The 15105-nt window shown below is 39.1% G+C and overlaps 1 protein-coding gene and 1 pseudogene across 2 annotated transcripts in view; one reads left to right on the top strand and one right to left on the bottom strand.

Moving 5' to 3' along the window:
• Positions 1–11868, bottom strand: part of LOC137258424 (F-box only protein 31-like) — a 44676-nt gene extending 32808 nt beyond the window's left edge. Inside the window, exons 1-2 of one of the 2 annotated variants that reach the window (XM_067796101.1) lie at positions 11651–11868; positions 3324–3383 (exon numbers count right to left, since the gene is read on the bottom strand). In XM_067796101.1, the coding sequence (XP_067652202.1) occupies positions 3324–3383; positions 11651–11804 (214 nt within the window). In that variant the 5' untranslated portion in view covers positions 11805–11868. The remainder of the gene's footprint in view (positions 1–3323; positions 3384–11650) is intronic. The other variant, XM_067796102.1, reaches the window with a different exon arrangement.
• LOC137258621 (uncharacterized) lies at positions 7748–11197 on the top strand (annotated as a pseudogene).
• Positions 11869–15105: the final 3237 nt, after the last annotated feature.

The following is a 15105-nucleotide window of genomic DNA, read 5'->3' as shown; positions in this document are numbered from 1 at the left end:
CATGCTGATATTTGGCTCATTATTTTCTCTGAAGTCATCCATTGATATTAGCATCATAGAGACTTGGCAAGAATTCAAACTACAGTAGAAGCCCTTAAAACTGGGATCCTCAAATCCGGCATGCTGTCAATATCAGCACTAGAATTTGGTCCCGGCGGAAGCTAGTTAATTTATGATCATTTGCACGCCCTCTAATCCAGTTTCAGCATACACCGTACTTCAGCACAATAAAGACCACCGAACTGACGGTTTGTACTGTAGTTAACGCTTACAAAACCAGCATCTGCTATCTTGGCTCTCCTGTTGATTGGCTGGACTGGATTACAGTTATATACGATGGCAAATTAGGTGCATGGTACCTGTCATTTGGCAAATTAAAGTAACTGACATTTCCCAATTTGTCAGTCACCTCCTGTGTCAACATGGTTTTGGAGATTGGCGGAAATGTATTGACTACACAGTGATTTACGGAATATCATTCTTGGGTTAAAAAGGGAAAAGTTCGCTATACCGGCACATTTTTGCAGGTCCAACACATGCCAGTTCAGAGGGCTTCCACTGCACATGCCCAAGAAACTGGGAAACAACTGTTCTTTAGTTAAAAACTTTTCTTTAATTTAGAAGTATTTTAAACTTTCATTCAAGGGAGCAATGTAACATGGAGCAATAAATGGGCACATGAGTGTTTTGCAACATAATCTGCTTGTGCATGGCAGACATTTATAAGTTGGATGAACATAAATACATGACACATTTTAAGGACGAAAACTTCTTTTCATTCTTTATCATGACTTTTCTGGGCTAATTCATGCTCCTTCATCACTCATCTGATCAAGGAGCAAGTATTAGCCCTGAAACAATGTAAAAAAACAAAAGAAAGAAGTTGTTGTCTATAAAATGTGTCATGTATTCATAATGTACCAGCCGGGCAGACAGTGGTACGAGGGAATATCTGTGACTTAAAGTGTCAAACGGACTACTTCCATGGTACTATAAGTTATCACATCGTGTCGAGGGAAATACAGGGTTTTATCAGTCCCGAGTCGGGGAATACAACCTTACTCGGGACTGATAAAACGCTGTATTTCCCTCGACACGATGTGATAATACATTTATCTAGCTGAATGTTTTCACTAAATCAAAACAAAATAACACGCATCGAATCGACTTGCTGCCATGTTGACACTGGCTGATCGTTTGACCTCAATGCACCGTACGTTACTAAAGGCTTGTCGATGCACGTTTTCTCACTTCTCGTGTCGTCACCGAGGCGTAGCGGGAGGATATGACTTTCGCAGCGGGAGCATAAAAGTCGTATACTCCCGCTGGCGGACCGAGATGGATGTACATGGTATTTTATCAGAGTCACATGGACCAATCAAAACTCGACATTCTTACATGAGGCTAGATAATACTATTTATCTCCCTCTTTGATGGTCTGGATTACAAATGGAAAACACCTTTACTAACTAGGACTAGGAAATTATAACTGACAGACTTTAGGTCCAGCATTGACTAATCTGCAGGTGTATACTGGTGTCTATAGGTGTAGATAGATACCTGCATTAACCAGGCACTCTGCTGGCCTCCAGAGACATCTTAAACACGGACTGAATTTGTGCAAACTGTGTGACAGCTTAAGGTTTATGAACCTGAACAAATATGCATCACTACTAACAGGCATGTGAACACATGAACCTAATTATAACAAACCTAGATATATTTGCCCATTGTCCTTTTTAATGTCCTTAGATATAAGGCATACGTAAAATTACCATGCCATACCATGTTTTCGGGGTATTTCTTTTCCCCGTAATTTCTTGCATACAGCGAGATGACAGTGCCATCTGTAATCACCGTCTCGTGTGCAAAAGTTTCCGTCACAATCGTAACACAAAATGTTAAAAATGTTCAGCTGTCACAGAAGTTGTGGATAATTTTTTGTCAAAGTACTAAAATTCTACCATGGAACGTAAGGCATACCTTTTGAAATAATGCTCGCAAGTTGTCAAGCGGACCATCGTCTGCTCGAGTGAAAAGCCAAATATATATATCACGTGACTCGAATGGAATGTTGCTGATGTAATAAAAAAATCCACTGAACACCGAATTGGTCATCTCTTACATATATTTTTTTCATGCAGCAGAATTCATACCAGGCATGTGACCTCTGGGTTCATCTAAAATACTACTGCGATGATGACATGTTTTATCGTCTCTGCCATGGTGGGCCATGCAGACAAGAATGAATGTGCAAATGATTGAATAGCTTGCCTGTAAATATGTTTATTTTTAACACGTTTCACAAAAAACAAACCATCAAGAAAAAAATTACCACTTTGCTTGGCTTTTAATTAAATTTTATTTATTATATAATTAAAATAATATGTTGTATTTGTTGATTTTTGTGGAGAAGAATGCATCACATGTGCTTCCATACAAGGGTGTGACCCTGCGCAATAATGAGTAACCCGAAAACATGGTACGTCACTTCTAGCGTTCGTGCTTGCGGACAAGGCACGAAATGTTTGCTTCATTGGAAAACAGCGGACGACAGAACATTCTAACAATAAATTTATAGAAGTTGATGTGATATTTATGGAATTACAGTTTTGATAATCTACTGATATGTAACAATGTTCATGATAATCTTTAGCGCTATTACCCAGAAAACAAGTTACACTATGGTATACATATATTGTAAAGATTACATTACTGAAACAAACCATTTAATAACATTTAGGGGGTGCGAAAACGTGTTTCGTACATGTCTAAGGACATGCACCCTCAATCATTAAGAAAATTATATTTGAATTTTTGTTAGACTACACCAATTTTATTTCTTGTTTTTACATAAGGATGTTATATTTTGAGTGGTGAAAATATTTTTTTTGTCTTATTTTTGAAGAAATACAACTGGCAGATCTGTAAAACAAGAAATAAAATTGGTCTGGCCTGAAGAGTTACAAGGACCAGCATATCTGTGGGTGTTTGCTAAAATGCAAGCAGTAGCTACACAGCACATAGAGACTGGAATGTGACCATGATAGAAGTGAACTAATCCTTAGATATCTTTAACTGTTTTATGCATTACCTCAAAAGTTGTTTGAGTGGCATACTTTTAGAAGTTGGAAGTCAAATAGAATAAGTGTATATGGATGACAACTTCTTTAATACTGGAACACGACGTTTCGTTACAGGTTCTTGTATCGTTTTCAAGTGTAAATGATACAGGGAGAGAATAGGCGATATATACACAACGGAAAATTAATTACCTCAAAACTTGACAATATTACTCACTCTTATTCTTTTATCCAACTTACCCTTTGTGTAAAACTCCTTAAATGAGAGATTCCATCCTTCAACTCGATCATTCTTGTAATCTGAAGAAGAATGAAAAAGTCTAGGACTATGTATTCTGATGTTTTCAGTTCTGTTCAATGCAACTAGTTTCAAGACTGAAATGCAACTTTTACTTAAGGTTGTACAGAAAACCAGACAGAGCACTTGGAAGTGTTTCCTTTTGATGATTCAATTACAACAATCAATTTATTGTTCAATAATTTAGCAAACATCATGTAAGCCTGTAAACGTAAGAGCTGAATTCTCTGAACCTACTGAAACTGAAAGAACAGTTTCATTAGTACTGGAACCTGCCACTGACACAGAAACTGTTACATATTAATCAAAAATGGTAATTCTTGTCATGCGCTCTGGTATTCAAAATGGCCCAGCCCATTTTAAGCTGGGGACAGAGAGTGCCAGAGATAAAACAGTTTAATGGAGTGCAGGTTCTGAATCATTTGAATGGGTTGAATATATTGCATTTTCCACTAAATGGATCATGTTGTGCATTAATTTTATGATTTTAGCCATGCCACCATGGCACATAGAAAATCTTCATCCATGTGTCACATTGTAGATAAAGACTATAGCTCTAGAACAAAGGCTCACGCTTTGGTGGCTAATCCTAATTACCTGGCTCACATCTCTCACCTAGCCATAATAGTGCAATGTTGTTTTAGTAAGACCTTTATGGTTTGGCCCTGGCTAAGTGAGAGTAACAATTCTCATACAATACTATTTCTAGTTGAGGACATAATTTCATTTTGTGTTCAATTAACTTTTTCAACACCAGTTAGCCAGCGGCATATACCCGGACTGTCAACAACAACAATGAACAATCCATCCAAATTACTTGTCGACAGTCCCGGGAAAGGGATTAAGCTTTACATGAGTGACTTCACGCCAAGTGTGCTTGCAGCTAACAAACCAATTAAAAACACAGTGTGATATCAATAGTACACCATACGTTTATTATGCGCCACTAAGTAGCGGGGATATATAGCTTTTTTTCTGACCGCATATATTAGACAACATAATTCTTGTTGTGTCAGGTCCTCAGGATGTGTATTATTCAGTATTGTCACAGCAGCCTTCCTTTCTAATTCCACTAACATTGCAAAGGCAGCTCACTTCACTCTCTCAGTGTGGTCAGAACACAGCTGATTGCTGCTATTTAAGGATTGGACAGTCAAGACCAGATTGGTCATTAAATTGATTCAAGCCATCTCTCTCCACCCCCCCACCCCCAACAAAGTTATTTTTTTATAGGGTTCAAAACTTTATCTTTAATTTTTCTCTTACGCTACTTACCAAATATAATTTTCTCTTGCTATCTTTTATTCTTGTCAAATACCATAGATAATAGGGCAATGATGCGGAACAATTTCCGTGGACTGGTGTAAACTTTTGTTATTGTTTTTCTCCCATGAGTACCCGGATGATATCCCAGAATTCAAGATTGGTTCGTGACCTCTGCTGCACATCCCGTATGCGCAACTGAGAGTTTAATTATAAACAGATCAACAAAGGTGAAGTCATTTTTACTTCATTACAAATGTATTATGAAAACAAATGAAACATGTTGAAGGGTAATCATCTGCCAGTGGTAGAAATGGTAAAAAACTATTAGAAAGGAAGAATAACGAACCCAATCTACATCTTTATATATATTCTCATACCCCTAATTAGTTTATTGTCATATTTGTTTGATTTTGAAAGTTAATAAAAGAACACACAGTCTGCTTATACTTATGGTAAATTTCTAACATGGCTGTAACATTTAAACATCTTATAGACTGCCCATATGGATCCTATTTCACACATGCCGTATGCGTGATCTAGTGTGTGTTTTCTGTCATACAGATTCTGCTGAATGCTATTACAAATAAATTAAAACAAAATGCAAATAATGAATTTAAAATAGACTAATGTTATAGCAACAATGTCAGGCTACTTCCTTGCTCAGGAATGTATCTATCAATATCAACATAAAAGACTGATATCCCATTCATCTGCAGTTGGTAAATAATCCTGCTCTATGTCGTGGGTCTTACTACAGTCTAATTTGTGAAAAAGTGACACATCGTTTCAGGTCTTTCACAGGTGAAAACGTGATAAACCTCTCATTGGTCACCCAAGATAGCACACCTGGTAACTTATTGTGTTAACCAATAATGAGCAATCAATCAATCAATGCAATGGTGGATAGTTCTTTGAAGGGAGGGTGTTGTTTTTACACTCGCACTTTATGACAGGGTGTAGTCACTATAGATTAGTAAATCTGCTCACATGAACATTGCCAAACTTCTGTCACGTGAGACATGATTTTATTCAAGAGCCGTCATGAGTCTATGAGAAAATAATTTTCTCATATTCATAACATGCCAACTGACACACCCATATCCTGACCAGTGTGCGAAAAAGCACTAATCAACAAACCTGACCATAATGAAAACCTAGGCTAATACAAACTATTTCATATATTCACAAAACAACCCATCCTAATCAAAATATATTGCTGTGACTGACATGAACAAATAGAGTAGTTTTACCAGGGGCTGCGTGCGCCAAAATATCCAACTGCTGATTTCCTTCCGACTGACAAGTTTCCCAATACTTGGGGCTTAAGTAAGGCTTACAATAGAAATTTCCGTGCTACACAAGTTTTAGCACACGTTTTCTGGGAACGTTTACTACCGGAACAGCCGTGCTCAGGCTAATGGGCATGTCCAAATTTTTATTACATAAAGAAGCCCATGGCTTAGGGACCATTCATAATTTATGGGCTGGGGATGAAGGATGGGTGGGGTGTGTGTGATGATGATTTTCACACTAGTACTGGGAGTACAGCAATTTTGTACATAAACATATTCAAAAATGCAGACCTGCCTACTCTCATGCCTTTGGCTTGAGACTCATGGTTTTTAAGCATTTGTCATGCTCTCATGGCAGACATTGATAATCTCAGGCTTTTTAAAAAAAATTAACATAAGTATATGTTAGAGTATGAGGACTTGGTCTCTAATGGTTGAAATTGTTAGTTAGAGCACGATGAGCGAAGCCAAAAGTGCTCTAACTAACAATTTCAACCATGAGCGACCAAAGTCCAAGTGCTCTAACATATTTAAAGCATAGCATATACAAATGAATAGTCAATTTATCAATATAATCATATATTTATGGATTAATTATGATAAAACATGAGGGACTATTTGGTTGAATCATATGACAGCTGAAAGTGTACAATAAATAGAGGCATTTTGGGGCTTGTTAACCGCTGAACAGAGCCCTGGACGAGAAGTATAAATATTAGCAGCAAGAAAAGCCCATGCATTTCATGCAGACTCTATCAAACTTTATACGCATTCATTGGCATGAAGACCAACTAGCCGGGCCCTTAATGAGAACAATTTAGACATAAAGCATGATGTGCATGAACTCTTTCCCGCCGCCATAAGACAGTCACATGTGCCCCGGTGAAGTCATGACGGACTCAGACGAACTGATTCCCTCCTCCCAAAGTGTTTAAGTGACTTTAATTCTAGTGACGATGAATTGCTTAGTAGCTATGACGCTACGGGACTGTCACATGGCATGGTAAATGAACTACCCCATTACAGTCATATTAGCGACTGACTGTATGAATGATTCTTCAAGCACGTCGAATATTTGTGTGCCGAGTTCAAGGGAACAATTTTTGCCTCTGAAGACAGATGACGAGATAGTTTGATTTGTCTGAAGGAAACATTCCAGAACGGACAAAGAGCTCGTAGTTTGTAGTTTGTTTGAAAATTGGAGGGTGAGCAGAAATCGAAATATTCTACAAGGAAATACACACGGGCAAAAATTAAGTGTTATTGACCATAAACTGGAAGAGCTCAATGACGATGAGCTAAACTACTGTTTGTGTAGATTTGTTTCCGAAGTTCGCAAAGTAGATAAAAACACTGAGGCAACTTGTCCTACTAATCCAGATGCATTTAGGCAATTCAGGTAGACCTGTGAAACTGTTATCGGACAAGATATTCCTTGAACTACGTAATGGAATCTTGTAAGGGCACTGCATACAAAACATGCAAACGTCATCACTTTCGAGCAAGAACATATTCTGTGGGACAAAGGTATTCTGGGTTCATTGGATCCTTCAACTTTGGTTGATACCATGGTGTACCTTCTTGGTTTGAATTTTGCACTAAGGAGTGGAGACGAACATCATCAGTTAAGTATTAATCAGCTTGAGATTGGTGAGAATGGGCAAGGGGAATACCTGAGATATTCTGAAAAAGTTAGCAAATGCTTTCAGACAGGATTGAAGGACTTTAGTGTTGAGCCTAAATCTGTAATAGCATGTGCTAATCTGACTGAGCTAGACAAGTGCGTTGTGAGAATATTCCAAAAATACATGTCCCTCCGATCAAAGAACGCTCTGGATGATTTGTATTTGCATCCCCTTGTGAAACCAAGAGATGATCAGTGGTTCAGCATTCAGCCAACGGGGAAGAGTACACTCAAGCAGACCTCTGGTAGGATGTGCAGACGTGCAGGATTTCAAGGTAAGTTGTGCTATGATTTACCAAGTGTACACCTTAAGTACAAATGAGAAAAATCCCATTGATGTTTGTTAACAGATTGCGAGTTGGATTGTGTGATTCTAAATGCCACGCAGTATGAACATAGCCATTATATATTTGGGTTTGTGTAGTTTAAAGTGAAAGACGGGATACATATTCTACGTTGTATGTATGTACTTAGTATGTACTTGACAAGCAGCTAATTGCAAAGACGACCGGCCACAGGAGCAATGCAGTCAGCTGTTCAATTCTCTGAATAAAGAGTGTGAAAATTCATTGGTGTAGTTTCAAAAAATAGTTCCATCCGTTCTTTAACCAACACATTGGTTAGTTAAAGTATGGACACAAACAAAGAAGCTATGCTGTAAATTAATCAAAGCCACTTTTTCACTCATTTTCACATATCAATTCCACTTTTAGGGTCTTAAAAACACTACTTTTCTTCAGCTTCATGGGGGCTTCGCCAACCATGTCTCCGCCCTTGGATCCGGCCGGGGCCTGCAGCCTTGGGGGTTGTAAGATCCGAAAATGATGCTTAAAAGACATGACAAGGAGGAGAAGAGGGACATTGATTTTGTACATGATATCCCAACCTTGCCATAAATTATGAATTTATTACACCATGGAATGAGCTCTAGGATTCCATAGTTCTATATTTTGTTGTGTGACATTAGTAATGATTAAACTGACAAGGCCCCGACCCCTACATGCATGTCACACTGTCACTAGCCGAGAGCCGCGATGCAGGGTCATGCTTGAGCCGTGACTGTATGGGTGCAGGCTAAAACGTCACCACAGCAAAACGGCACCTGGCGAAAACGTCACCGTTTGGACAGAACGGAACCTTCCCTTGGCGAAAACGGCTACAAATGTTATGGCGAAAACGTCACCATATACAATTTTAAAAAGGATGAACATTGATATGATGACTTTATTGTATTGTGAACTTTGGATAAACATTTAGTGTTTCGTAAATAGACTTTGTGAAATAAAAACAGATATATTAGGTAAGTAGACGTTATTGGATTGTGAACTTTGGATTGATATAAATAAACCGTGAGATATGCGCAAATGAAGAAGATTTCCCCTTTGTATGTGTTCGGTGTGAAGGGAATTCCTTTGACAACATGCTGGACACCGTCAACTTCCATCTAAGTCTGGAATCCACTGCTGAGTCAAATCCCCCAGAAGAAGAAGATATGGATCTGGACGCTGATGTAAGGGCTCCTGATATATCTGACATTAATATATCATCAGCGTCACTGCCACCTCCAGACGACCATGATGACCGTGAACAAACTATGACTGAAACCACCATCCTCGATCCCCCTACAGCTGATATTCCAGAGAACGTCTTTACAATCGTGGACACTGGCTCCCAGAAAGGAAAAAAGAAGCTTGTGGATTCGTATGGATTCACATATGTCATTCGGGTAAGTACAGACACATCTTCCTAAATACATGTGTATGCAAATGCAAATGTAATAGTTGATTATTAATATTTAAAATATGTTTGAAATAATATGATATTTTTTTATTCAGAAATCAACGAGCAACCGAACGTACTGGCGTTGCAGTGTGAGAAACAAAACAACAACGTGTCCTGCCTCGGTAATCCAGTTCGGCAATTCGTTTGAAGAGGGAAAACACCGTCATTGTCACCCACCCCAACCTGGTCAGTTGACAGCGATCAGAGTGAGAGTGGAGGTAATTATCGTGTTTGTTTAATGATTGTACGAGCTTGTTACCTGTGTAATCGGAAACTGTGAAACTGAGATTAGTGTATTAACCGCTGTGTAACTGTGCAATTGCTATATTCTGCAGGTGAAGGAAAAAGCCGTCAACAATATCTATATGTTGGGAGCCAGCATTGTTGAGGAGGCCCAGCAAAACCACGTCGATCCGGACAAGCCTGGTGGTCGTCAGAACCAAGCCACTTTAGTGAGGATGGCCAACAGAACGAGGGAGCTTCTTCGTCCTAAAGAACCTCGGTCTTTGGACTTTCAGGTACATGTTTGTTATATGGCTGTGTAAAAACTATAGTAATACATAAACATAAATATTTTTTTAAAAACTTTGCTGCTCTTGTGTAATATTACTGTTCTTCTACTTTCAGTTGGACGACAACTTCTTACCTGATTACTTCTTGCGTGGTGACGTAAGAAACAAAGGCGAGAGGCATTTGGTGTTTGCCACTGACCGGCAATTACAGCACTTGAGTGTGAGTAGGCAGTGGTTCATGGACGGTACTTTTAAGATTGTCAAAAGGCCGTTCCATCAGCTACTGACTATTCATGCTTTTGTGCGGGCTGGCAAGGACTTTAAGCTGGTGCCTCTTGTGTTTGTTATCATGTCAAGGCGGAGGACATCTGATTATGTCACGATTTTCAAGACCATCCTAGAGGCTCTTCCTAAGAAACCTATAGTGAAAACAATAATCTTGGATTTTGAGTTGGCTGCATGGAAAGCTGTACGGAAGTCTCTGCCCGACATCCGTATCTGTGGGTGTTTGTTCCACATGACCCAAGCAGTTTGGCGGAAATGTCAAGAACTGGGTCTACAGGTACGTTCATATATATAATATATTCGTTGCATTTGACATTTGATAATCTTTATGTGTTTCATATTCACATTTTTCATGAATAATCATATACATATGTTTATGTACTATTTCAGGTAGCTTACATGGAGGATGACAACATTCACAAGTTTGTGAGGAAGCTAATGGCGCTCACATTTCTTCCTGCGGCTGACGTGACAAGACTATTCCACAGAATATCGGATAGGGTTCAAGCAAATGGGATGTTGCGTCAACTCACTGACTATTTTGAAAGTCAATGGATCACCCACCCTATGTTCACCCCACGCACCTGGTCCGTCTTCAACATTACGGTCAGGACTAACAACTTTGTTGAAGGTATACATTTCATAATACATACATGTAGACATTATCATAATAATAAAAGTTACCGATATTCTTGAATAAAATAATAATACATTAATAGTAATGTATTTTTCTGTTTAGGCTGGCACAGGCGGATGAACAACAAGGTAAGGGAGCAGGAATTTACCGCCTGGTCCCAGAACTGTATCAGGAGGCTAAACTCCTTCCCCTCCAGACCAGGCTCATCCAGGAGGGACGTCTGAAGGCCTATGTAAGAAAGACGTCATCAGCAAGGCAAGATGAGATTTTCTCCCTGTGGAACCATTTCAAGGATGGCGATCTTTCCTTGTCCCAACTCCTGACGAGATGTGCGGCCATTCATGGGCCCATCCATTGAGTTTAAATAACTCTTATCTCAACGGTCCTTTTCAGGACCACCAAACAACCCAAAAGGATGCTTGATGACTTGATAAATAAACATCTAAACATTACAAACAATTAAACAATAAAGTCAAAATAATAATAAAGTCAATATAACGATGTTTGATATATGGTGACGTTTTAGCCCGTTAATCAGTAGCCGTTTTCGCCAATTTGGTGCCGTTTTCACCAAACGATTTTGGTGCCGTTCTGCTGTGGTGCCGTTTTAGCTATAACCCGACTGTATAGGACCGCATCGCGATTCTCGGCAACACTGTCACATATAAAAACACACACAACTACAAGTGCTGGGGAACTGTATTATCCTACTAACACAGTCAAGCCTCAAGGTAGTAATGACAGACAGCTAGAGTTGTCGCGGTGAGGGTTATACTTATAAGTTATACAACCTGCTGACAGTCACACTCACCTTGCACACATCGATGTTGCCATAACGACTCTAAATTAACCAGATCTCTACATTGTTTACTGACAAGAGCGAAAGTGGCGAGATCTGACGATGACAGGAATCTAAGTACATGAGCCACTAGCTCAGGCGGCAGTTGTAAGATACTGAGCGTCATACTCCAGCTGATTTGTTTACATGATCACTTCCGGGACACATAACTTTCCACTGACTCCGTACAGCGACGAAAAGGCGAAGCAGTGCTTGAAGTGTAAGCTCCACTGAAGCACGCCAATATTAACGTCAGTTTACAGGAGCTTTGGTCCTGTCAGGATTTCAATGCCATTTGCTCTCAGGAACAAAATTTATTTTACAATGTGAAATCATGAATGTATGTATACCCTAGTATACATCAAGGACCGGTTGCTTTCGAACTAGTTGATCTATTTGAGTAAAGTAACTGGAAATTCGGATGAAGAACACTGTCCAACAACACCCCTAAGATTAGTTGGTGTCACCAGTCAAGAAATTATGTAGGCCTAGTATTTTTTTACCAGCCCTCGTATATGAAGACAAACAGAATAAGCGTGGTGTGTATTTGTAAGATCTTATTAATCAATTAAGTGATCAGAGGTCAGTATCTGGTCAGCTATAGCTACAGGAAGGAGTTTCTGAAGCTTTCATGGAAAGGAGCATGATGTGTGGATCAATTGGTGAAACCCTTCATTGCAGAAATTCACGTTAATTTGAAAGTGTTGTATTTGTTTCATGCAGTTCTGGATTGTTTCCAAAATGTTCATATTTCTAGAGTACACAGAAATCCATTTTCCATTCACATACCGCAGTTCGGCAGGAACAGTTCGGCTAGTTGATATTATGCCTGTTAAACATGTCTGCGTTAAGGACTCTGTAACCGAGACTAAGAAGGCAGTGTTTGGATTGATAAAATCGAGATCCAAAATCTAGGTCACAATGCATCTTTTCTTCTGATCTTATCTACTTTTTAATTTCAAAGAGTGTACAGGACTTTATGTAAATATTACTTGGAAACTGTATAGATTTGGGTCATTTGGTAGGATTAGGGTTAACTGTAACCTGCGACTCATGAGACCAATGGTTGCATTATTTTAGTAGGATCACCATTGTGGCAGGAGACAGCTAACACTGGATCTGCTGATGTGACATGCAGTGACATACGGCCAGCAAAGAAACTAATATTACTGTCAATATCAGATACAACGTCCCCAGCCGTGATGTTGCTGGAATAGTGCTAAATGCGGCGTAAAACCAAACCCATTCACTCACTCACTCTGGCTACACAAAGCAAACATCGATCATCTGCTGTTTGCCTTGCACGATGTAACTTGTCATCTCAATAAGACTGATCAGAGAGCTCCTTCGCAGAATATCCAGAAACAGTTTTGAACCCTTAAACATCAGATGATACGGGAGATATTGCCTGTGTCTCATCTGTTCGAGAATTATTGTTTCATTGTGGATTGGCCATGTATGATACTGGCGACAAGAATTCGTGTTTAGAGCTGTTCAAACAACATTGTAAAGATATACCGACAGGAAAGGTTCCACGATGTTCCTTCTTCAAGTACATTGTAGCATCAGTTATTATGCTTAGCTTAAATCCTTCATCAGACCTTGTAATTATCGTCTGTAACGTCTTCCATCTACGCTGAATTGTATCAATATGTACATGTTTAATGAAATGGCTTTCAGCATAAAAACTGCAAGATATTCTCAACGCCCTATGAAGAAATAACAACACGGGACCATTCTAACGTCACAGAAGATGAATATTTAAGTACTCTTAGAAGGTCCTCAATATTCATGTTTACGAAACAAATAATTACCCTTCTATTTATGTAGACAACCATCAAAGGAAAGGTCCAGCGCTGTTTTAACATCGAATGACGTGCAGAGTCATCCTTATTACTATAAAACATTAATCATGAGAGATCAAATGGACAAAAAATGTATAGTTCCCCAACATTGTTGTTTAGATGGCAGTGATGTTGTAGTGTAAAGTATTATCCCCCACCGAGTCTACCGCGAAGCTTGGGATATAGTATTATGATTAGGCTTCTTCGCCCGTACGTACGTACATACGTAATTACGAATTGGAATATCTTTAGAACCATTCCTAAGATTCTTTTTATATTTGGTTTCTAGGTTCATCATAGTAAAAGACAGGTCTCAGTCAGGTTTGGCGACAAGGGGATTTAAACCTTTTACTTTTGTCAGCGGCATATCTCAAGAACCATTTCCAGAATTTTCTTCATATTTAACACCAAGCTTATTCTAGGGAAGGTGCAGAGCCCAGTCGATTTTTTGTGACCTTTATTTAACTTTTTAGGTCATGGCCACACTTTAGCATGTTAAGCTTGTCAGCGAAATACCTCAGGAACAGTTCTCTGGATTTTCTTCACATTGGACATCAAGCTTCATCTAGGGAAGGTGCAGGGCGCAGTAGATTTTGGTGACCTTCACTCAATATTCACGGTCACTCTATCAAAGACACTTTGATGATTTCAGCATGATGATTTCACCATGTTAAGCTTGTCAACACGATATCTCAAGGACTGGTAGCTGGATTTTCTTATTTTTCACAAAGCTTCCTCTTCGGAAGGCGCATTTAACTTCATCATAAACTACTACCTTCATTTTCATTACTTTCAAAGTTTAATTTGATAACTTGTGGCGGATTATGTCACCTTAGTGATAATGCCAGTTAAATACTGCATTGTTGATCCTCGGGACATCAATACCAGTAAAATCTGGCTGGCTGTCACAGTGGGTATATAGAAAATAATAAATAAAAGTGTATAGTGAACCTGCACTATATTACGAACCAGCACATTTCCTTGTCATAAACATGCTGAGGGTTAAACTGATAATGCAATTCGGACATAGTTCAGGGCCAGTCTCTCGTGTTGATCACGTCAGGCAGAGCTGTGGAAACAGTTTAAGAACTTTATCTGTTTTCATATTTATGTCAGTAACGAAAACCTCTATAACTGGAGGTACCACATATGTGTTATCACTGTCTCCACCATCTCTCAGCGTCACTCTAAGTTTACACCTTCATACCAATGACTAGCGGACATCAATACGTCTCATGGAACACGCTACGTACCCATATATGAACAAAACAAGCATTGTCACTAGCATTGACATAATCCCCCGCAGTAAATTATCAAATCAAACTTAAACAGGAATGACAACGAGGGTCGTAGTTTAAGATGAAGGTACATGTCAACAAAAACATGACCAGTCAACCTCTTCATATATTGCTCTGTAGTTGTGAAGGTCACTAAAATCGATTGGGCCCTGTGCCTTCCCGGATAAAGCCTGATTATGAAATATGAACAAAAATCCAGTGAACGGTTCTTGACATACCTTGCTGACAAGCGTAAAAGTGGTGAAGTCTCCTTGTGACCTTAAAATGAATGTCAAGGTCACCAAAC

The sequence above is a fragment of the Haliotis asinina genome, chromosome 12 (genome assembly GCF_037392515.1).
Source record: "Haliotis asinina isolate JCU_RB_2024 chromosome 12, JCU_Hal_asi_v2, whole genome shotgun sequence".
In the NCBI taxonomy this organism is placed as follows: domain Eukaryota; kingdom Metazoa; phylum Mollusca; class Gastropoda; order Lepetellida; family Haliotidae; genus Haliotis; species Haliotis asinina.
This window is presented reverse-complemented; position numbering and strand designations above follow the sequence as displayed.